General features: G+C 40.8%; 1 protein-coding gene across 1 annotated transcript; it reads right to left on the minus strand.

The window, feature by feature from the left end:
• Window positions 1–88: 88 nt before the first annotated feature.
• On the minus strand, window positions 89–15,254 carry LOC110378509 (tRNA pseudouridine(38/39) synthase). Its single transcript, XM_064042523.1, is given in 12 exon segments — window positions 89–168; window positions 726–743; window positions 746–816; window positions 818–907; window positions 4,338–4,490; window positions 5,526–5,673; window positions 12,230–12,438; window positions 12,877–13,046; window positions 13,941–14,142; window positions 14,504–14,634; window positions 14,715–14,783; window positions 15,183–15,254. Coding segments are annotated over 12 exon segments (1,413 nt in total).
• Window positions 15,255–23,318: the final 8,064 nt, after the last annotated feature.

A 23,318-nucleotide genomic window follows, 5' to 3' on the forward strand; every position in this document is an offset into this window, starting at 1 on the left:
TTTAGAAAATGCGCGCGTTTTTGGAGAGATTTTTAATGCTGGGGTGTGTTTTAAATAAAAACAGGTGTTTTTGTAACAAAACATATATTTATTTACTATTTACATCTTCAGCGGGATCAGCTATTTTTCTTTTCTTCCTGTAGTGTTCAATTCTCTCTTCTAAGCTTGCTGTAACAAACAAAATAGAGATAATATTATAAACGGCTGTCATTTAAAGATTTTTGGCAGTCGTTACGGGTAGTCATATAGCCAGGTAACGGGGCTGAGGAGATCAGATCAGAAGGGTAAAATATAAATACTTTTTCAAGTAAAAACTATGGAATGGATTATAATGATACTTAGGAGTAATCCTTAATATTACAGAAGCGAAAGTGGCGGCCTGTCTGTGGTGCTTTCACTCCAAAACGACTGAACCGATTTACAGAGTCCAGCTAGAGTTTGAGAAAGGACATATACTGTCTATCGGATGCGGGATGTAGTTCCCTCGGGTAAAAAAATGCAAGAAAAGTTAAAAATTTTATAAAGAGGAAACATTTTTTTGTTAGCCTTTAGGGTAAAGGCTCCAAAACTACTGAAGCGATCTGAAATATTCTTTCACTGTTAAGAAGCTACACTATTCCCGAGTAACATAGGATATATTTTATCCCAGTACATGTCTAAAAAACTAGTATTATACTCATGCTAGTATTTTATACTATTTTAGACAGTAGTATTTTAATACTTACAACAAGTATCCCTTTTAACAAAGGCTTATAAACTCTAGATTTCACGCCCTGAAGCAAACATTCCGTATAAGCTATAACTCTGTCCTTCTCTCTTATTGCCATCCGCATCTGTTATCTCGCTCTCACATAGTTCTGAGTATTTAGCTTCTAACTCATTTATGACGTCGCGAATCATTGTTGTTCTGGAAATAGAAAATTAGTTAAATTTATTTTATAAGTCAAAGTCAAAGTCAAATCATTTATTTCATTAATCTATAATAGGGAAATATTAAAACTTAACAGGCACCCTTCTAAATTTACAGGCACCCTTCTAAATTACTATACAAGGCAGTAGCGGCGTAGGGCGGAGGGGGCGGTCCGCCCCGGGTACCACGTCTAGGGGGTGCCATCTCGGTCGGCACATATCTGCATGACCAGGATGGCACGGGCAAAAGGGAGCATTCACGGAGGGCTTTAATAATCTGCAAAGCCTAGGTTCACAGAGTGCAAGCCCGGCCCGAGACATCGCCACGGGACTGAGAGGGGTGACACAGTCCGAGTGTCACCCTCTCTTTCCACTCACATCCTTGGCGCACCGACTCGCGCCAAAATCACAATAAATTGACTGATTACTTTTGTGACCCAAAACTCAAAATTTTCGCTCGCTACGCTCGCGGCTTTTCCAAAATTTGCAGTGCTTTCTTTTAACTGCCTAGGGTACTTTTGTATCCCATAACTCAAAAAATTTCGCGCTCGCTACGCTCGCGGCTTTTCCTATATTTACAGTGCTTTCTTTTAACTGCCTAGGGTACTATTAAATCCCATAACTCGAAAAATTTCGCGCTCGCTACGCTTGCGGCTTTTCCAAAATTTGCAATGTTTTCTTTTAACTGCTTTGGGTATTTTTGTAACACAAAACTCGAAAAATTCCGCGCTCGCTACGCTCGCGACTTTTCCACTTTACAGTACTTTTTTTTACTTCTTTGGGTACTTTTATGTCCCATAAGACAAAAAATTTCGCGCTCGCTACGCTCGCGGCTTTTCCAAATTTGCAGTGTTTTCTTTTAACTGCTTTGGATATTTTTGTAACCCAAAACTCGAAAAATTTCGCGCTCGCTACGCTCGCGGCTTTTCCTACATTTACACTGCTTTCTTTTAACTGTCTAGGGTACTTTTGTACCCCTAAACTCAAAAAGTTTCGCGCTCGCTGCGCTCGCGGCTTTTGCGCTGTACGCTGGTTTCTTTGAATTTGTTTGGGTATTTTTGTGTCCCAAAAACTCGAAAAATTTTGCACACGGCACTTATGGCAGGAATATGTAGTATGCATTTAAAATTAATCCATACAAAAATCTTTGGGGTGCTCTATAGGTAGCCGCCCCGGGTGCCATCCGATGCTACGCCGCCACTGATACAAGGACCATGTTTTGGAATCTGCAGTTGGATGCCAACAGGGTGACCCCCTTGGGCCGGTCATTTTCAGCTTGGCTATTCACCCCATAATAGAGAAACTAAATTCAAAATTTAACGCCTGGTATTTGGATGACGGGACCCTAGGAGGAGACAGTGAAACTGTTTACCAAGACCTCATATTCCTAAAAGAAAAATTTCATTCGATTGGACTGGATCTAAATTTATCAAAATGTGAAATTTTTGTTCCTGACATCCCGGACAGACAGACAGTCATATCAAAATTTAATGTCATAGCACCTCAAATTAAAATTCTGGACGAAACATCATTGCACCTCCTAGGTTCACCTATTTTGGAAGAAAGTTTCACAACATTCATAGATAACAAAATTTCAAATTTTAATGACATTTCGGATAGACTTTTTAAAATTAATCTTCATTCGGCTTTTACCTTAGTAAAATACTGTTGTTTTGGCCCAAAATTTATATACAACCTTCGCTCCTCTCCCTTATGGAAGCAGCCACATCTTTTAGACAGAATTGACCAAATTATCCGTACTACTCTTACATCTGTTTTTAATTTGGCCTTGGACGACCGAGCGTGGCTTCAAGCCACCCTTCCGATCAGATTCGGTGGCCTCGGTGTCCGCAAAATTTCCAGTTTAAGTCTACCGGCGTTCCTATCCTCGGTCTGCGGCACTAAGGAGTTGACCAGAATAATTTTAGCCCCTTCACTGGTCGATTCTGAGGTGCCGTGTCTGACTGATGGCATGAACGCCTGGAAAGTGGCTTGCCCAAACACAGCCTTCCCTGAAAACCCGGCTTCCCAGAGACAGTGGGACGAGCCGCTCTGCAGATTGACGAGAAATAAACTAATTGAAACATCTGTCAATACTGCTGAGCGTGCCCGCCTACTGGCTGTGGGAGAGTGGGAGTCAGGGCTATGGCTTCACGCACTGCCGTCACCCAGCGTTGGGACCATGCTGGGTGACACTACATTCCGGCTCGCTACATGCCTACGCCTCGGCGCTCCCACTGCGGCTCCGCATCGCTGCCAGTGTGGTGAATCTGTGGACCGCCTTGGGCACCATGGTCTTTCCTGTAGCAAAAGTGCTGGTCGCATGGCACGACACGCCAGCATAAATGACATTATCCGTCGTGCTCTTGTCACCGCCGGAGTGCCAGCCATTTTAGAACCCAGAGGCTTGGCACGCGACGATGGCAAGAGACCAGACGGGATGTCTATAATGCCTTGGAAGATGGGAAGGTCTTTGGTGTGGGACGCAACCTGCGTCGACACCCTTGCACCTTCCCACCTTCCCAGTACGGCGAGCTGTGTCGGTGCAGCTGCTGCAGCCGCGGAAAACCTCAAACAGCACAAATATGTAAACCTCACCGGCAATTGCATTTTTGAGCCGTTTGGGGTTGAAACCCTGGGACCATGGGGCCCAAGTGCCCACAGACTATTTCGAGAAATTAGTAAGCGATTAGTGGAGTCCACTCGTGACCAAAGGGCTGGCCTATACTTCGGTCAAAGGATATGCATTGCCATCCAGCGTGGCAATGCAGCCAGCCTTTTGGGCACGATCCCAGACAGCGATGCGGATGAATATTTTGATACCTAGTTTTAATATTTCCCTATTATAGATTAATATTAAAATAAAAAACATTTAAAATTTATTTCATTTAGGCCTTTACAAGCACTTATGAACGTCAAAATTATAACTAAGTTTGATTCTAGTTGCCCATTCCAAAAGTAGCTTCCTATGGAGTAGAACGGGCAAGAAACTCCATATAAAGATATAAGTTTGTTTGTTTGTAAGGCGCTAATCTCTGGTAGTACTGGACTGATTTGAAATTCTTTCAGTGATAGAAAGACCATTTATCGGGGTCGGTTATCTGGGTGCACGGAATAGATAGGTAGGGACCTTCCCAATTGTTCAAACTAAGCTAAAAATCTGAATCACATCGAATAAACCATACATAAGACTGTATGTAGTTATGTACATTCATTTTTATACAAATAAATTGTTATAGATATATTTATGTACACTAGGTTATCTCAAAGTTCGTTCCACCACTTCGGTGGACCAAACTCCCACAACACTTTTCGGTATTTTAAGTTAGAAGAACCTTTAGGTAATTATACAATTAATTAGTTCCGAAAGTCAGGTATTGCCGGAACGAATTAATAGTACTAGAGGGAGCTTTAATTAAATAACTTACTTGATACTATGTATAGTCCATTCGCTCTGTAATTGCGTCAAAACTTCAGAAATCTCTTGCTTCGTATAAATCCACTTGCATCCATCCGGTAAGTCGTATGAACAGTGGAATAAGTTTAAAGGTAGGTCCAATGCCATGTTGTATTGAGGTTTTCTGTGAAAAAAGAAAAAAAAAACAAGATTAAAAGAAAATAAACCATTTAATAAGACTTGTTTATGCACTTTTGCGCCACTAATAGGAGGAACATCAGTTGTCAACTAAAAACACCGCATCCAAATCGGTTTGTCCGTTTAGGGGGTACGGTGCCACAGACAGACAGACATACATACGTAGCGGTTGAACTTACAGCACTACTACTACTATAATGGTATTCCATATTTGACGAATTTTCTCTATTTTTACGTCGGGAGTTGACAAAATGAGCTGAGTAAAGGATGTTTACTTTTAGATATTTAAGTTCATTCTACCCGACAGCTAAAAAGATTCTGTGTTTATTTTTAAAGGGACATTTACTAGAAGACTAAAACTTCTCTGTCTTTCTTTTATTAAGCTATGGGAAATTATATGTGTAGCCACAAAATCATTTATTGAACACATGATTAAACTTCTAATTTTATAACTAAGCAACGGGGAAATGACATAGCCTCTAATAAACTAATTCGTCTTTTTTACAACGCCAACTAAATATTTTATAGAAAGCTTCAAGTAAAGATCATCAATTATTGTGACTTGTCCTTCTTATTTATACATTATTTATACATACTAACTCGGCATCGTTTTTAGTATATTGCCATTTATAACCTTCAATTAAAAAACATTGTATTAAAAATTGAATTTAGTGACGAAAACGAATCGCTGCAAAACCGACTCCACGTAGTCTTGTCTGCAGTACCCCTAGAGTGCAATTCAAAACCGCGTAGGCGCGGAGGGGCGAGGCGGCCTGCGAGCTGAGGCGCAGGTAGTTTTTGAAAACCATTTGCGACGATAAGCTCGCATGGGACCGCCGGAGCCCCGCAACGCCGGAGCCGTGACAGAAGCGATGCTTGCTGCATGTTGCTTGCTTACATGTTAAACGTACTGAGTTAAAAAAATAGAAGCTAATTAAATATATTTTATGATGTCATTTAATAGTATTTTAACAACGAGATTCTAACAACGAGAACATACACAAATCATATTAACACATACCTAGGACACTTCTCAACATCCAGCAGCTCAGTAATAACGTCAGGCGTCTCCTTACCCTCACCTATGAGGAGCAGCAGCCCCATGATACACCGGATCTGATGCCAGAGGAAGGCATTCCCTTCGATGTTCAGGTAGTACATTGAGGTGGCTGGAACAAAATATAGGGCAATTATTTAGTCTTTCTGTTCCGATTTCTCGCCAAAACAATTAATTACCTATGTATTATAATAACCGACCTAGTCGTTGTTTTTGACATATCTAAGCTTTACATAAATTACGTCAATCTCTAATTAAACAACAACGGATGAACTTAATTGCATGATAAGACTTTTATCTAGAAATACCTACCTATAGGCTACATTTTATCCAAGTTCGCAAACACACCTCTAAAACCACACAAAATACATATATTCAGTGTTTGTGTTATATGACACATTTAGCTATAAAGACTACTGGCTAAATTCTATCCAGGTGCGCAGAAAAATTGCCACTTTTTTATAGAAAACACAAATAAAACAAAGTGGCTAGCCGCATACTCACGCTGGTCCACATCTGCGCTATGAACAGGTAAGACACGAGCGCTAATGATCTCCCTTGTAAACTGCAGCACGCCGTTACCGACATCCATCTTACACAAGTTACGGTAGTCATTGCTACCTACAAGCCGAGCGCAGCCACCGAGCATCGCTTGTATGTACACAGTAGCTAGATATTTCAATCTCTATTCGAAAAAAGATGGATGGATCGGTTATTGCAATCCGTAGTCTAGAATCTAAGGACTTTTTATCCAGATACGGGAAGTAGTTCCCTTGGGAAGTGGGAAAAGCTAGCTTCATATAAGTGATGTCAAATTTTAATATGTAATCGAAAAACAACAGATGGATCGGTTATTGCAATCCGCAAATAACCCATCTCCATAAAAGACTAGAAGCTAAGGAAGTATTTTTTATTCAAATGCGTGAAGTAGTTCCCTTGGTAAGAGAAAAACTAGCTTAATATAAATTAGGTCAAATTTCAATATCTAATCGAAGAAACAACGGATGGATCGGTTATTGAAACCAGCAAGGAACCGATTTGCATAATGCTAGAGCCTAAGGAGGGACTTTTATCCAGATGCGGGAAGTAGTTCCCGCTATATCAAAAGCACACATAACAAAATGGGTAACCGCATACTCACGCTCATCCACATGTGCGCTATGAACAGGTAAGACACGAGCGCTAATGATCTCCCTTGTAAACTGCAGCACGCCGTTACCGACATCCATCTTACACAAGTTACGGTAGTCATTGCTACCTATAAGCCGAGCGCACCCACCTAGCATCGCTTGTATGTATACAGTAGCTAGATATTTCAATCTCTTAGCGAAAAATAAACCAAGGATCAGTTATTGCAATCCAAAATGAATCTAAAGAACTACTTTTTATCCAGATGCGGGAAGTAGTTCCTTTGGGAAGTGGGAAAAGATAGCTTCATATAAATAAATGATGTCAAAATTCAATATGTAATCGAAAAAAAAACAGATGGATCGGTTATTGCAATCCGCTATGATCCGATTTGTCTAGAAACTAAGAGTACTTTTTATCCGACTGCGGGATGTTGTTTCCTAAACTAAAACCGCAAGAAACTAGCAGTAATTTAAGATTTAAGCAAATTCTGAATCTGAAATTCTGAAAAAGAACTACTGGACCGATTCGTAAAATATATTTTAGTGTTAGATAATCCATAGGCTATCTTTTGTGCCTATGGCTTCTTTTTAGCCATGTGCCGGAAATAGTACCTACAGCACACTATCAAAACCACACATAACAAAATGGCTAGCCGCATACTCACGCTCATCCACATCTGCGCTATGAACAGGTAAGACACGAGCGCTAATGATCTCCCTTGTAAACTGCAGCACGCCGTTACCGACATCCATCTTACACAAGTTACGGTAGTCATTGCTACCTACAAGCCGAGCGCACCCACCAAGCATCGCTTGTATGTCTACAGTAGCTTCAAATTAACTATGTCTATTTATCCGAGAGCGGGAAGTAGTTCCTTTGGGAAGCGGGAAAAACTAGCTTCATATACCTAAATGATGTCAAAATTCAATATGTAATCGAAAAACAATAGATGGATCGGTTATTACAATCCGCAATGAACCTATCTCCATAAAAGACTAGAAGCTAAGGAAGCACTTTTTATCCAGATGCGGGAAGTAGCTCCCACAGCACACTATCAAAAACCACACAAAACAAAATGACAGGTGGGGAACGCCTGAGGCTACTTTTTACCCATGTGCCGGAAATAGTACCTACAGCACACTATCACAGTTAGTAAAACAAAGACGCTAGCCGCATACTCACGCTCGTCCACATCAGCGCTATGAACAGGTAAGACACGAGCGCTAATGATCTCCCTTGTAAACTGCAGCACGCCGTTACCGACATCCATCTTACACAAGTTACGGTAGTCATTGCTACCTACAAGCCGAGCGCAGCCACCAAGCATCGCTTGTATGTACACAGTAGCGAGATATAGACACAAACAAACAAAAGAAACACTGATTTCCATAAAAGTCTAAAAACTAAGGAATGACATTTTAATCCAGATGCGGGAAGTAGTTCCCTTGGGAAAGCAGGGATAACCAAGAAACTGCTAGTAATTTATCATTTTTATCAAATTTTTGACAGTCAATCCTAAGAGTTCATTTGTTTTATTCAAAGTTTTTTATCCGACTGCGAGAAGTTTATTTATCGTAAATTGTGAATCTTAAGAGTTCATTTGTTTGGCTGAATCTCAGAGAAACTTGACGGATTTGAAAAATATTTCTGTGCTAGCTAACCCATTTGTGAAGTAACGCTATAAGCTACTTTTTATCCAGGTGCGCGAAGGTGAGTAATTTCTAGAGCACACCACCTAACTTTAGTATTATCAAGTGGCTAGCCGCATACTCACGCTGGTCCACATCTGCGCTATGAACAGGTTGCGCATGAGCGCTAATGATCTCCCTTGTAAACTGCAGCACGCCGTTACCGACATCCATCTTACACAAGTTACGGTAGTCATTGCTGCCTATAAGCCGAGCGCACCCACCGAGCATCGCTTGTATGTACACAGTAGCGAGATATTTCAATCTCTTAGTGAAAAACTAGCAATGGATCGGTTATTGCAATCCGTAGTCTAGAATCTAAGGACTTTTTATCCAGATGCGGGAAGTAGTACCCCTGGGAAGTGGGAAAAGCTAGCTTCATATACATGATGTCAAAATCGAAAAACAATAGATGGATCGCTTATTGCAATCCGCAATGATCCGATTTGTCTAGAACCTAAGAGAGGACTTTTTTAACCGACTGCGGGAAGTAGTTCCCTTGGTAAGAGAAAAACTAGCTTCATATAAATTATGTCAAATTTCAATATCTAATCGAAGAAACAACGGATGGATCGGTAATTGAAATCCTCAAGGAACCGATTTGCATAATGCTAGAGCCTAAGGAGGGGACTTTTTATCCAGATGCGGGAAGTAGTACCTACAGCACACTATCACAGTTAGTAAAACAAAATGGCTAGCCGCATACTCACGCTGGTCCACATCTGCGCTATGAACAGGTAAGACACGAGCGCTAATGATCTCCCTTGTAAACTGCAGCACGCCGTTACCGACATCCATCTTACACAAGTTACGGTAGTCATTGCTGCCTATAAGCCGAGCGCACCCGCCGAGCATCGCTTGTATGTCTACAGTAGCTAGATATTTCAATCTCTAATCAAAGAAACTAGCTATGGATCGGTTATTGCAATCCGTAGTCTAGAATCTAAGGACTTTTAATCCGATTGCGGAAAGTAGTACCCCTTGGGAAATGGGAAAAGCTAGGTTCATATAAATGATGTCAAAATTGAATCTCTCATCGAAAAACAACGAATGGATCGGTTATTGCAAGCCGCATACCGATTTGCAACAGTCTAGATTCTAACACCCTTACTACTACTTTAATCACTACTACACGACTTTAAGTAGTGATTAGTTAAAATGTTGCTTAGAAGGTGATTAGAGATTTTTATAAGTAAGGCTTTAAAACCTTAAAAATGACATTTTACCCATGTGCCGGAAATAGTACCTACAGCACACTATCACAGTTAGTAAAACTAAGAGGCTAGCCGCATACTCACGCTGGTCCACATGTGCGCTATGAACAGGTAAGACATGAGCGCTAATGATCTCCCTTGTAAACTGCAGCACGCCGTTACCGACATCCATCTTACACAAGTTACGGTAGTCATTGCAGCCTATAAGCCGAGCGCACCCACCAAGCATCGCTTGTATGTATACAGTAGCGAGATATTTCAATGTTTAATCGAAAAACTAGCTATGGATCGGTTATTGCAATCCGTAGTTTAGAATCTAAGGACTTTTTATCCAGATGCGGGAAGTAGTTCCTTTGGGAAGTGGGAAAAGATAGCTTCATATAAATAAATGATGTCAAATTTCAATATTTAATCGAAAAACAATAGATAGATCGCTTATTCCAATCCGCAATGAACCTATCTCCATAAAATACTAGAACCTAAGGAAGTATTTTTTATCCGACTGCGGAAAGTAGGTCCCTCGGGAGGCGGGTAAAACAGCAAGAAAAAAACATTTTTTCATGTAAATCCCACAGTTAATTTTTTCGTCTGAATTTCAAAAACAGCTGGACCAATTCAAAAATATTAGTTTTGGATGTCAATTTTATTGTTTCAGGGTTAGATATAGATACTAAAAAACTCATTTTATGAGGAACGCATAAGTAGATACTATTTGTATGCCTATGTAAAGTAGCATCAAGTATGTACTTTATATCCATGTGCTGGAAGCTGTCTAGAGACGCCATCAAAATCACACAAAAACAATCATTAATACCAAAAGCCTAGCGGCATACTCACTTGCGTCCACATCTGCGCTATGAACAGGTAAGACACGAGCGCTAATGATCTCCCTTGTAAACTGCAGCACGCCGTTACCGACATCCATCTTACACAAGTTACGGTAGTCATTGCTACCTATAAGCCGAGCGCACCCACCAAGCATCGCTTGTATGTATACAGTAGCGAGATATTTCAATCTCTAATCGCAAAACAATGGATGGATCGGTTATTGCAATCCGCAATGAACCTATCTCCATAAAAGTCTAGAAGCTAAGCAAGTATTTCTTTATCCAAATGCGGTAAGTAGTTCCCTTGGTAAGGGAAAAACTAGCTTCATGTAAATTATGGTCAAATTTCAATATCTAATCGAAGAAACAACGGATGGTTCGGTTATTGAAATCCAAGGAACCGATTTCCATAATGCTAGAGCCTAAGGAGGGACTTCTTATCCAGATGCGGAAACAGTACCTTCAGCACACTATCACAGTTAGTAAAACAAAATGGCTAGCCGCATACTCACACTCGTCCACATCTGTGCTATGAACAGGTAAGACACGAGCGCTAATGATCTCCCTTGTAAACTGCAGCACGCCGTTACCGACATCCATCTTACACAAGTTACGGTAGTCATTGCTACCTATAAGCCGAGCGCACCCACCTAGCATCGCTTGTATGTCTACAGTAGCTAGATATTTCAATCTCTAACCGAAAAACGGTGGATGGATAAGGTATTGCAATCCGTAGTCTAGAATCTAAGGACTTTTTATCCAGATGCGGGAAGTAGTACCCCTGGGAAGTGGGAAAAGCTAGCTTCATATAAATAATGTCAAAATTGAATCTCTCATCGAAAAACAATCGATGGATCGGTTATTGCAAGCCGCATACCGATTTTCAAAAGTCTAGAACATTAAAAATTACTTTTATCCCGGTACGTGAAGTATTACACTAAAGAAACAGCTAGTTATTTATAATTTTAGATTGTCAATCCCAATAGTTCACTTTTTCGGCTGAATCTCAGAAAAAATGTAGATTATGAATCTGAAGTGTAATTTTATCCGGGTGCCGGAAGTTGTCGAAGCACACCAAAGACACATTTACCTAATCAAATCAAAAGCCTAGCCGCATACTCACTTGCGTCCACATCTGCGCTATGAACAGGTAAGACACGAGCGCTAATGATCTCCCTTGTAAACTGCAGCACGCCGTTACCGACATCCATCTTACACAAGTTACGGTAGTCATTGCTACCTACAAGCCGAGCGCACCCACCAAGCATCGCTTGTATGTCTACAGTAGCTAGATATAAACACAAACAAACAAAAAACCACGGATTTGCATAAAATCCTAGAAGCTTAGGAAGGGCTTTTTTAACCGACTGCGGGAAGTCGCTTCCACGAGACATGGGTGGAACCATGAGAAACTGCTTGTATTAAATAAATAAGAGCTAGACTGTGTATCTAGAGTTTGCTTGTTAGGTATATTGAACGCGCTAAAATCAGGAACTGTTGATTTTTCAAGAAATACTATAGGCTACATTCTAGCCAAGTGCGAAAAAAAGTAAACCCAAGAAAACACAACAAAACCAAAAGCCTAGCCAAATGAACCCAAAACCTACCCAGACAAGGACATTTTTTTATCCAGATGCCGGAAGTTGTCGAAGCACCACCAAAACCACATAAAGTAGGTACATGTATTCAGTTTTATATAACACATTTATCCACAAAGTCTACTGGCTAAATTCTATCCAGGTGCGCAGAAAAGTTGCCACATTTTTCCATCGAAAACACTAAATCAAAAAGCCTAGCCGCATACTCACGCTGGTCCACATGTGCGCTATGAACAGGTAAGACATGAGCGCTAATGATCTCCCTTGTAAACTGCAGCACGCCGTTACCGACATCCATCTTACACAAGTTACGGTAGTCATTGCAGCCTACAAGCCGAGCGCACCCACCAAGCATCGCTTGTATGTCTAAGTTTGAACGGGGAAAGTAGTACTTGTACTGGCGTTTCTTGCAGTCAAATCTGAAATTGGAGAGAGTATTTTTCAGTAAGGGTACGTCAGACCATTCACAAGTGACAAGAGCACGCAGGTGGGTATAGGGTGATCATGACAAGTTATGGAGTTTTGTTTTGGAAGGCACGTTAAATTGATGGTTCCCCGGCATCTTTGGTATTAGGTACGAGTATTCAGAAGACAGAAGCTCTGGTAACTAGTCTTAAAAAGGAGTACCGAGTTGGCCGGGTATTGGGTCAAGGAGGTCAGATAGGCAAGCACTCGACTGAAACACCAGCGTGTGTATTCAGTTGTATCCGGCTAGTAGACTGTAGGCTGACAACAACATAGTTTGAGGAAAGTCTAAGCAGATGATGCATATTTATAAACGTGAAAGTATCCATGTACACTAATTTTTTGTCCACGGGCAAAAGCTAAAACCAATAAAATAATTATACCAATCTTACCTAGCACTATATTCAGGCATATCTTCAGGTATAGGCATCCAAGCTACTGCTTTAATATCTTTAGGTAGCAACCTGTTTAGTATCTTACAGTATTGCATCTCATTGTCTATGGCCTCTTGTGTGTTTTGTTCTGAAGGTGGAAACTTACTCCGTAGTGATATTGATATGACCTGTAAAAGAATTTGAAAAGGATGAGTTGCACCATTTAACTATAACGATTACCAAACCATAATCAGCCATGAAATTGCAAATCTGAGACCCATCTAAAAATGGTACAATTATAGTTATATGCTGCACCTCTCTGTTAAGCTATTATTTGCTGGGAAACAGTAAAAACATATGTAGAAATTGCATTTACACAAGTGTAGGGTATCAAACAGGTGATTTTGTAATGCCAATGTTATTAGGTATAATGTTATTTTCAATTATTCATCAATGCATTTTGACCAAAAGGCAAAATGTAGAAGTTATTAGTAGCCAACTTCTGTTACAAAGTTACTTTCTGTGAATAACTTTAAAAGTCTAATATAAGCATAACATTAGTCAACTTCAGACAAGCAAAGCTTCTCGTTTCTTTGCAAATTCAATGAATCAAATAGCTAACTTCACATTTGTAGAATAAGTTGATGAGAACTGTAATCAGGTCAAATATTAAATTACCTGCCCAAAGGAACTGACACCTTTATCAGTGCGTCCGCATCGATGGTAACCAGACGTCTCTCTGCTCTGTATCAAACAGGACTTAGTTAACGCATGAAACAGGTGATGTCCGATCGTCTAGTTCGTGTCTTCCCACACTGCTCTAACGAAAGTAGAGGACTCTATGACTTACTATACCTTTGACTGCCTCCTTGTTCTAGTGGTTGCAAGTACAACTGCTATGCTTGTGGTCTCGGGTTAGATTACCGGGTTATCGCTTTGTGAGTTGTAGAAACTTTCACGAAGCACCCCATAGCCTGGAAGTTGGTGATCGTTTCACCCGTGTGCACGAGCATGTTAATGACTGTCCTGTGCCTGATCTCCTTCGTTATATCCTAGAACGAATTAGCTTAAACTTTAATTACCTGGCCGAACGAACTGACACCCTTATCAGTGCGTCCGCATCGATGGTAACCAGATGTCTCCCTACTTTGTATTAAACAGGACTTAGTTAACGCATGGAACAAATGATGTTCGATCGTCTGATTCGTGTCTTCCTGTACCGCTAGACCATTGTAGTCCCAACCGAAGTAGAGGATCCGGAGGAGTACTCTTCGGAAGTGGCACCTGGGAACATGTAATTATTGTTTCTTGAATATTAGAAGATATTATCTTTTGTTTTTGGAATGGTCAGTCGGAAGACAGAAAGTCTGAAAACAAGTCTAAGAATTAGGTTGCTCAGGTATCTGGGTTGAGGAGGTCAAATAGGCAGTCACTCAATATAATAATGAATAGTTGCATCCAATTAGACTAGTCTCAACTTTGTTGGGAAAAGGCTAGGCAGGGATAATGTTTTTGATAGGTAGTGTTAAATCTTATATTGAATAGTGAGGTGTATGTTTGTGGCAACTTGATATATATGAGTATGTCTACTTAAAGTTCTACTGTAAGCCACTATCGATGCCCAAACAAGAATTCTTCAAAAAACTTACTTGCTAAAATCCAATTTATTTTATGGTCCTTCTCATCCTTTTTAGTAGCTTCCGAAAAGTTCTTACTTATAATATTCTTTAGCTGCAAGTTATGAGCTTCTAACTGTATTATTTTTGCTATTAAATCCTGTAAATAAATAAAAAAACTTAAAAAATACATGAGGAGAGGTTATGTTCTTGAAAAGTTAATTTAAGAGTGTTATTTACATCTTTATCTAGTTTTGATAACTCTTCTTTCGTTGATAATTCCGAGTTTTTCTTTTTCGGAGGCATTTTCTTTTATATATGTGTCGGCTCTTCGTTACCAACATCAGAAATCTCCATCGTTTACTCTAGCCGCAGACGCTTAATTTATAATGAATAATAATGCCAGCACTGTCTTGAGTACACTTTATAGTTAGAAATAACAATTATGGTGAGAAACAAACAATAAACTAAATTACGACGTCGAATTGAGACGATTCGCCTGGTGAGGGCGCGCGGGCCTTTTTCTTTATGTCAAAGTTCCCGCGCTGCTCCCAACTTGACGCTCCGTCAGAGTGACACTCCCTCAGCTGTCACTCTAATCCGACGTATTCTCATATTCTCTATGGCGGCGCCGACACGGCCAGACTGACAATCGTCCGTCCTCGGACGTAGTAGTTTATTGGCGTCCTGGAAAGATCAAAACAGTACACGGCTCATGATCCGCTCGTCCACCCTGACGAACATAATGCCATAATGTCTACCATAATACAGAAGCAACATTTTGCCCACACAACAACTTTACACACGGCGCCTTTACATACTACAACTTTACACACCATAACTTCATACACCGTAACATTACACACCACAACGTGGACCGGACGAGTGCGTCCCTTCGACCAGCCACCAAAGCGACATGGACCGGACAACACTGTCCCTTCGACCAGTTGTATAACACAACCACAAACTTGGACCGGACGAGTGCGTCCCTTTGACCAGCCACCAAAGCGACATGGACCGGACGACACTGCCCCTTCGACCAGTTTGTCACAAGCATGGACCGGACGAGTGCGTCCCTTCGACCAGCCGCCAAAGCGACATGGACCGGACGACACTGCCCCTTCGACCAGCCTGTATAACACAACCACAAACATGGACCGGACGAGTGCGTCCCTTCGACCAGCCGCCAAAGCGACATGGACCGGACGACACTGCCCCTTCGACCAGTTTGTCACAAGCATGGACCGGACGAGTGCGTCCCTTCGACCAGCCGCCAAAGCGACATGGACCGGACGACACTGCCCTTCGACCAGCCTGTATAACACAACCACAAACATGGCCCGGACGAGTGCGTCCCTTCGACCAGCCGGCAAAGCGACATGGACCGGACGACACTGCCCTTCGACCAGTTTGTCACAAGCATGGACCGGACGAGTGCGTCCTTCGACCAGCCGCCAAAGCGACATGGACCGGACGACACTGTCCCTTCGACCAGCTTGTGTAACACAACATCCCAAACATAGACCGGACTGCACTGTCTCTCAACCTTGATCTATCACACATACTCATTCATAATACATAACACAGTAACTAACCTTTCTGTTATGGACGATCCTGCTCAGTATGAACTTCGACTTCATATTGTACATCTAAGGTGTTAGAGTCATAGAGGATAAGTGTATCTGACCACGCAGTGAGCGTTTCAGAATCAGCTGAAGCAGTGACCGAGTCTGCACGCAACATATCCCCGAAATTTGGAGTATCACCGAAATCATTACTGTTTTGTGTCAATTCATCCGACGCCGACACGGCCTCCTCTTCATTCAATAGGCTGTCAGTGATTTCAAGTAAACCGGTATGTCCCTTAGGTACTGGGCGCAAGTTCTCATGAGCATATTTGTAAACGCGATTTGAACCGTTAATATTTTTCAGTTTGTAGCAATCATTTTCTAATACCGATGTTATAATGAATGGCCCTTTAAACTTCTTGTCTAATTTAGTTTGGTTTCGTTCACCGGTTTTGAGAAAAACAAAGTCACCCTTGGTGAATGGTTTGATATTGGCGCGACTACGATTAAACCGACGAGTGTCTGCTAATGCAGCCTTTTCGATATTATTTGACGCATTCTCTCTAACGGATTCTAAATCTAACCTTTTAATCTCCTCGTCCGATTGTGCGATTGAAATTTTAGACATACCCAATGATTGTGCGCGAATCCCGAACATTAATTCTGTTGGTGAGTATTTAGTCACTGTGGATTTCGTACTATTTAGCGCAAACTGAATATTGCCTAGTCCGTCACGCCATGTTTTGTTCTGTTCATTTTCTACTGTCGTAAGCAAGCTTTTCAACGTTCTCATGACTCTCTCTACTTGACCATTCGCTCTACTAGAACCTGTTGCAATGAAATTAAGACTGATTTTGTGCTCAGTACAAAATTTCTTTAATTCGGCAGGTAACTAATAATTTTCAACTCTGGGATCAAACCTAGGTTCACGGTTTCTGATTCTGATTATCTACGATTCCACTAATTAATAAGCACTCCCACTAAACAACGAGACTGAAACTGCCTCTCAAGTTTATAAATGTCGTAAGGCAAATAACCTCAACATAAAGCAAAAATGGATCGGTCTCACCGGGTTTCCACTCAACGTGCGTGACGATGCGCACATCGCCATGGCGCGCAGCACAGCGGCTTTCGCGAACGTGAAGCCAGCCACGGAGATTCACGAGCACCAACACTCCGAACTCACGATGACACGTTGGGCTCCTGGCAGGCGGCTGGGATGCTCCGCAGTAATTTTGTCGCCATATTGCACAATAACCACCGTCATTGTTGAAACATGAAAAAAAAGACAGATTCGGTTAATTTTCTAGCATACCCTTAATAACTAGCTTGACATGTAACAATGGAAAACGATACCATTACCATAACCGTGGTTACCATACTTGTACCTTCGCTGAAATTCTTAATAAATCTTCTACTACAAACTCTATTTCAAATTATCGACGTTACATTATTTTTTGTGTTAGTGGGTAGAAATTTATCTTCGCATGGCGAATTCGAAACGCATGTGGGCATTCGGATTGCATCCCACTTCTGATGTCGGCTCTTCGTTACCAACATCAGAAATCTCCATCGTTTACTCTAGCCGCAGACGCTTAATTTATAATGAATAATAATGCCAGCACTGTCTTGAGTACACTTTATAGTTAGAAATAACAATTATGGTGAGAAACAAACAATAAACTAAATTACGACGTCGAATTGAGACGATTCGCCTGGTGAGGGCGCGCGGGCCTTTTTCTTTATGTCAAAGTTCCCGCGCTGCTCCCAACTTGACGCTCCGTCAGAGTGACACTCCCTCAGCTGTAACTCTAATCCGACGTATTCTCATATTCTCTATGGCGGCGCCGACATCTATACATATAATAAATCTGTAGAAAAGTAATTTTTGTACATTGAAGAAATTGGCAAAAAAAATAGCCAGCATGTTAAAGGATAACTAACAGAACCCATTTCCATAATTTTTGTCATTCATGTCTGTTTATCTGTTTGTTCGTTCGGGATTCACGCAAAATCTACGAATTCAATGCAGACAATGCTTATATACAAAAATTCTACGTAACTTGGGGTATTACTTAGTTTTTGTTTCATCGAAATCGATTCACTCTATCAAAAGATATGATTAATTTTGTGAATTCAAGATGAAAAAAAATTTCGACATGCAATCTGTTTAAACAAAACTGTACATTTGAATGTTGTACTTATATTAGTTGATCGGCCTATATTAACCTTTACACAGAAAATCACACCTTCATAAGTAACTTCGGAAGAAAAAAAAATATGAAAATTGTGTTTAGCCAAGGTTAAAGTAGCTCCATCTGTGGTAATCTGTGTTAAATAAAATACATAAAATTTGTCAAAGGAGCGAGGTGGTAAATGACAATAAATTACCATACATTCTTTATAGAGGATTATTATTTCAACAGATGGAGTTGTGTATTTTCCGTAATTCACCATATTTTAACACGTAGTGTAATTTTTCGATAGACATTTCAATAGTGTTTGTCAGTTTGCCGTGCCACATCAAAATCCAATTATAATTATTACCTTGATGAAAGGAAAATAATAGTTCTCAGCCAAATTTAAAACAGTGCCATCTAAATTATTTTTCGAACATTATGTCAAAAATGATGACTTTAGTATAACAATTAATTATCATTTAAAGTTACAGATGGAGTTTATATCAGGATTTTTTCATAAACATAGTTTAGCTTATCTTCCACTAATGTGGTGGCCTTAAAACAAATTACTTTGAGTGAATAGTATTAAGTAGACCTTCATTATTTTTTCTGATGCAAAATATGTAAACTTTATTCTAGAAGAAAGGAGGATCTGTCTCTCGCAAGCGCTGCTAAGCGTGAGGTAGGTAGGTAATGTAGGATTCTGTAGCTTTAAGAACAAGCCCAGATACAAAGTGCAGATAAGAAATGGGAGCTTTCTCGATTTAATACCATACACACGTAAAATGCTTTATGCGTCTGAAAACGTACAAATTGCGCGTCGCATACCAGAGACATGCTTACTTTCAACTTCTGATCGCAAATACACTGTTCACGATTACGAACAGTCTCAGTAAGACCCGAGCCAAGTCTAAAAAAACACCTTTTATATAAAACTACGTTTGATGTCATTCAATCACAAAGACAGAATTGTTTTCTGTTGCAAATCCTATCCACCTGTATCCTATCCTAATCCAGCATGCATTGCAGGTGTGCATTACACAAAAACCAATGGTATCCTATTCGAGAAGTCAAAAGAGTCGACCTGCCAACGTCAGCTTCTGCGCTAAGCAAGTGTTCTTAATAGTACCATCAGAATTACATTCATCGTTGAATGAGGTGAATAAATTTTCAGAAACCACAATAACAGTAGGAGCCAAAGCGTATTATCGCTTCATAGAGCTCTGATTGGCCCCAGGTGACCAAGTTAGGTCTGATTTGTTCGTTCATCAGATACTTACTGTCGTCCTGTGTGACACAAAATATGGTATATAAACGTCCTCCGCATGAGCGAAATTTTCCCGGTGTGCGGTAGTGACGCACAGTATACAACACTTATGTTTCTTTCGATTTGCTGGCTCCACCAAGAAATGACAAATTGCAAGCGTACCTACATTTTGAAAATCTTGGCAAAACTGCACGTTTCAAGTACGAACAAATGAAGTGGACTCTCACAGACACGTACATTTTGACTATTCGTGAACTAATGCAAACATTTCGGTGGAGTCCCGGCTTAGGCCTCCCCCACATTAGGCATGCGCGATCCTCGGGCGTGTGAGTAGCGCGGGCGTCGCGAGCACGCTGCATGAACGTCGCGTTTTGCTGTCCTGCGGCATTTACCTACAGCGCGCTCGCGGCGCGCACGCGCCGCTCTCCTTGACGTTTAACTGCTAAGGCGTTTAGCGGGCGGCGGGGATAGCTGGCGAAGGGGTAAGAACGCAACTCGAGCGCCGCGTGCTCTCCGCGAGCGCATCGCTTGCACTCTTCACACATGCCGCAGGGCAGCAAAACGCGACGTTCATGCAGCGTGCTCGCGACGCCCGCGCTACTCACACGCCCGAGGATCGCGCACGCCTAATGTGGGGTCAGCCTTACCATAGTGAGTAAGTGCACAGAAAACCCCCGTCATACAAGTGTTTCTCCCCAGTAGTGAAACTATCCTACCCTATGCGCCTGCTGATGATGATGACTCATTTTATCATCCATCCAGCTATTCCCCAACTATGTTGGTGTTGGCTTCCAGTCACCGAATCTGTTTGAGTACCAATATTTTGCTTGGAGCGACTACCTATCTACCTATCTTCAATCCAGTCAACTACACAAGCCGATATCCATGGTAAGACTGACAGACTTTCTGGTTTCTGATTAGTAGCAGCAGCTGCAGAAAATGTACAAATGACAGCTTTGTCAGACTCAAAGCATATAGACATAGATTATAACCGTTTCCTGTGAAAACTACTTACGCACCATACGTAATAATTTTCCAAATTGGCTGACTAGGTCCAGAGATATTCACAACGTCACAAACTTTACTTCTTTTGTTTAGATAAATGGTCACATCCACAACACAACCTTGATCAATGAATCTATGCGACTGCTAAGTGGTAATCCTAATTATACTGTCACGTGAAAGAATGCACCTACGGGATAAGTAGTATTTTGACTATTCTATATTGCCCACGCAGACGAAGTTGCGGGCAACAGCTAGTACGTAATAATTTTCCAAATTGGCTGACTAGGTCCAGAGATATTCACAACGTCACAAACTTTACTTCTTTTGTTTAGATAAATGGTCACATCCACAACACAACCTTGATCAATGAATCTATGCGACTGCTAAGTGCTAATCCTAATTATACTGTCACGTGAAAGAATGCACCTACGGGATAAGTAGTATTTTGACTATTCTATATTGCCCACGCAGACGAAGTTGCGGGCAACAGCTAGTATGTAATAATTGTTAATAAAAGTATTGAAATGTTTACAAAACCAAAACAAGACTGACATCTTCGTCACGTCAATGACATTGACACACTTGACAGTGACAGACAGTGACTGATCGTGTTATTTTTTATTTCTTTCAGATTAGTTAGGTGGTCTTTTGCCTCATATGGTTTTCTATGTAAAATCTGTAAAATAGTCAGCTATAATTTCACATGATATGCTGGTCTCTTATGCGGTTAATAACTTATAACGAATGGAAACATTACGAAAACCTACAAGCTTCAATGCTGGCTAAATACCTATAAAAAATAGAATTTAAAGTAGGTAGTGAAATAACTTCATTAATTATTATCATACCTTTTGATACTCTTCTACCAAAAATAACACATAAATAGGCAATTAGGCGTTACTTCTATCGACAAGTTCATTTTTAAAGAGCATGATCCAAAAATACTACCAAATCAAATATTTACACAGTGCTCGCCGCCCGGTTAATTCGGTTTCACGACCAAAAATATCAAATAATGGTTCAATTTACTATAGAAAAGTTTTACTTCCCTGTTTAATTCTTTTAGAGAATTAGCCTGTTAAGTTATTTTCGAAATACACAAGATTAGCAAAGATGGTCTAATTTTGAGGGCCATTTCCGTAATTCAAAAAGTTCCAATGGGAAAACAGACAAACTTCGAGGAAATTTCCACATAAATAATTAAGTTATAAGCACCTGCATCTTAATTTAGAACCACAGTAATAATATAGGAGGTAAAACCAAGAAGCTACTTAAATTACTTTGACCTTTTCATATGTTTTCTGTTCCGAAACTATTTCGAAAGAGGTCTAATTTTGTAGCAAACCTCTGTACTTTCCCATAGTTTAATCCCACGCAAGAAATCCGTGAAATATAATTATTTATGTACGAAGAAGCTCTAGAAACTACTAATTAGTATTGGGTCATAATCATAAGTTATTAAGTAATATGGGTGAATTGTAGATACCTTGCCTGTGTAGGTTTGAAAACTGTGTCTTTACCTTCCCACGTCAGACTTTTTGTAGAACAGAAAATCAGGCCGATTTTTGTAGAAAATCATCAAATGACTCCTCTCACTGTGGGTTAGCAGCGGTGAGAAAGTGTCAGACTCTTAGGCCCTAGACTCTAGAGACAGACGGACTGCATTTCATTTGCAGTTCGAATGCAGTTGATACGACTGCAATAGAAGTGCAAATCAACTTCAGAACATGACTGCACACCGACTGCAATGCAACTGCAATCGGACTGCACGTTTGATTTGCAGTTCTGTTGCAGTCGTATCAACTGCATTCAAACTGCCGTTGAACTGCAGCTGTTGAAAATGCAGTCCGTCTGTCTAGAGCCTTAAGGTGTCTACACACCAAAGCCGCTGATGCCGGCGGCATAGCCGGCGGCCCAACCCGCCGGCCGTATTTTGTACAATCATGCCGCCGGCTTTCATAGAGTATTTGACAATTACTAGAACACCACATGCCGCGGCAGTCGTGCCGCCGGGCTGTGCCGCCGGGTCAGCGGCTTTGGTGTGTAGACCCCTTTACTGACTAAAACCAATCATGCTCCTTCATAGATCTTTTATGTAGGTACTCAAATAAACCGCTAGAGAAACCTTTTGCAAAAAGCTTTCCTACGGACAAATAACTATTCCTGCACCCCATTTCTACGAACAAATTAGAGCAAGTACTCTTCACTTCGTACTTATTGCTGTTTCAGTTCTGCTGTCAAAATATTGACTCTGGCGCGACGGGGTTGATGACGTCATACCGTGGAATAGGGATACCTCGGACAGGAGTTGTGGGTTTTACTTTTGCTAAGTACTGTAGGGGTGCTAAGTATAAATGTCAAAGGATTGAGAAGTAGAGGCAGATTTAGGAAAAGATGGATTGATTGACTGGAAGAATACATAAATAAGAAGGAAAATGGAAGAAAAGTTTCGACTTGGGAACAAGGCAGGAAGAAGAAATACTTAACTGTAGGTATACAATGGGTGGATTGTGTTAAAGTCGATATGGTTAGAAAGAATGTTACCTACTTGTGAGATGACGGCAGATAGAAGAGTATGGAAGGAGAAAACATGCTTTAAAATTGGGATAAAGGCAGGAGGATGAAGATGATACAAGGCGTTAGTCAAAATACCCTTAAAATACTCCATCATGGAATGCCAACGTCTATCTTCCGGCTCCATCATCAGGCCATTTTGACTGAACCATGTTATTGTATTGCCATCAGAACTACACACAGCTGCCAATTTTCATTACGCTGCGATCCTTGGAAGATGGTTTAGTTACCTTACTTAGATTCCATTAGG

Source organism: Helicoverpa armigera, chromosome 29 (assembly GCF_030705265.1).
Source record: "Helicoverpa armigera isolate CAAS_96S chromosome 29, ASM3070526v1, whole genome shotgun sequence".
In the NCBI taxonomy this organism is placed as follows: Eukaryota; Metazoa; Arthropoda; class Insecta; order Lepidoptera; family Noctuidae; genus Helicoverpa; species Helicoverpa armigera.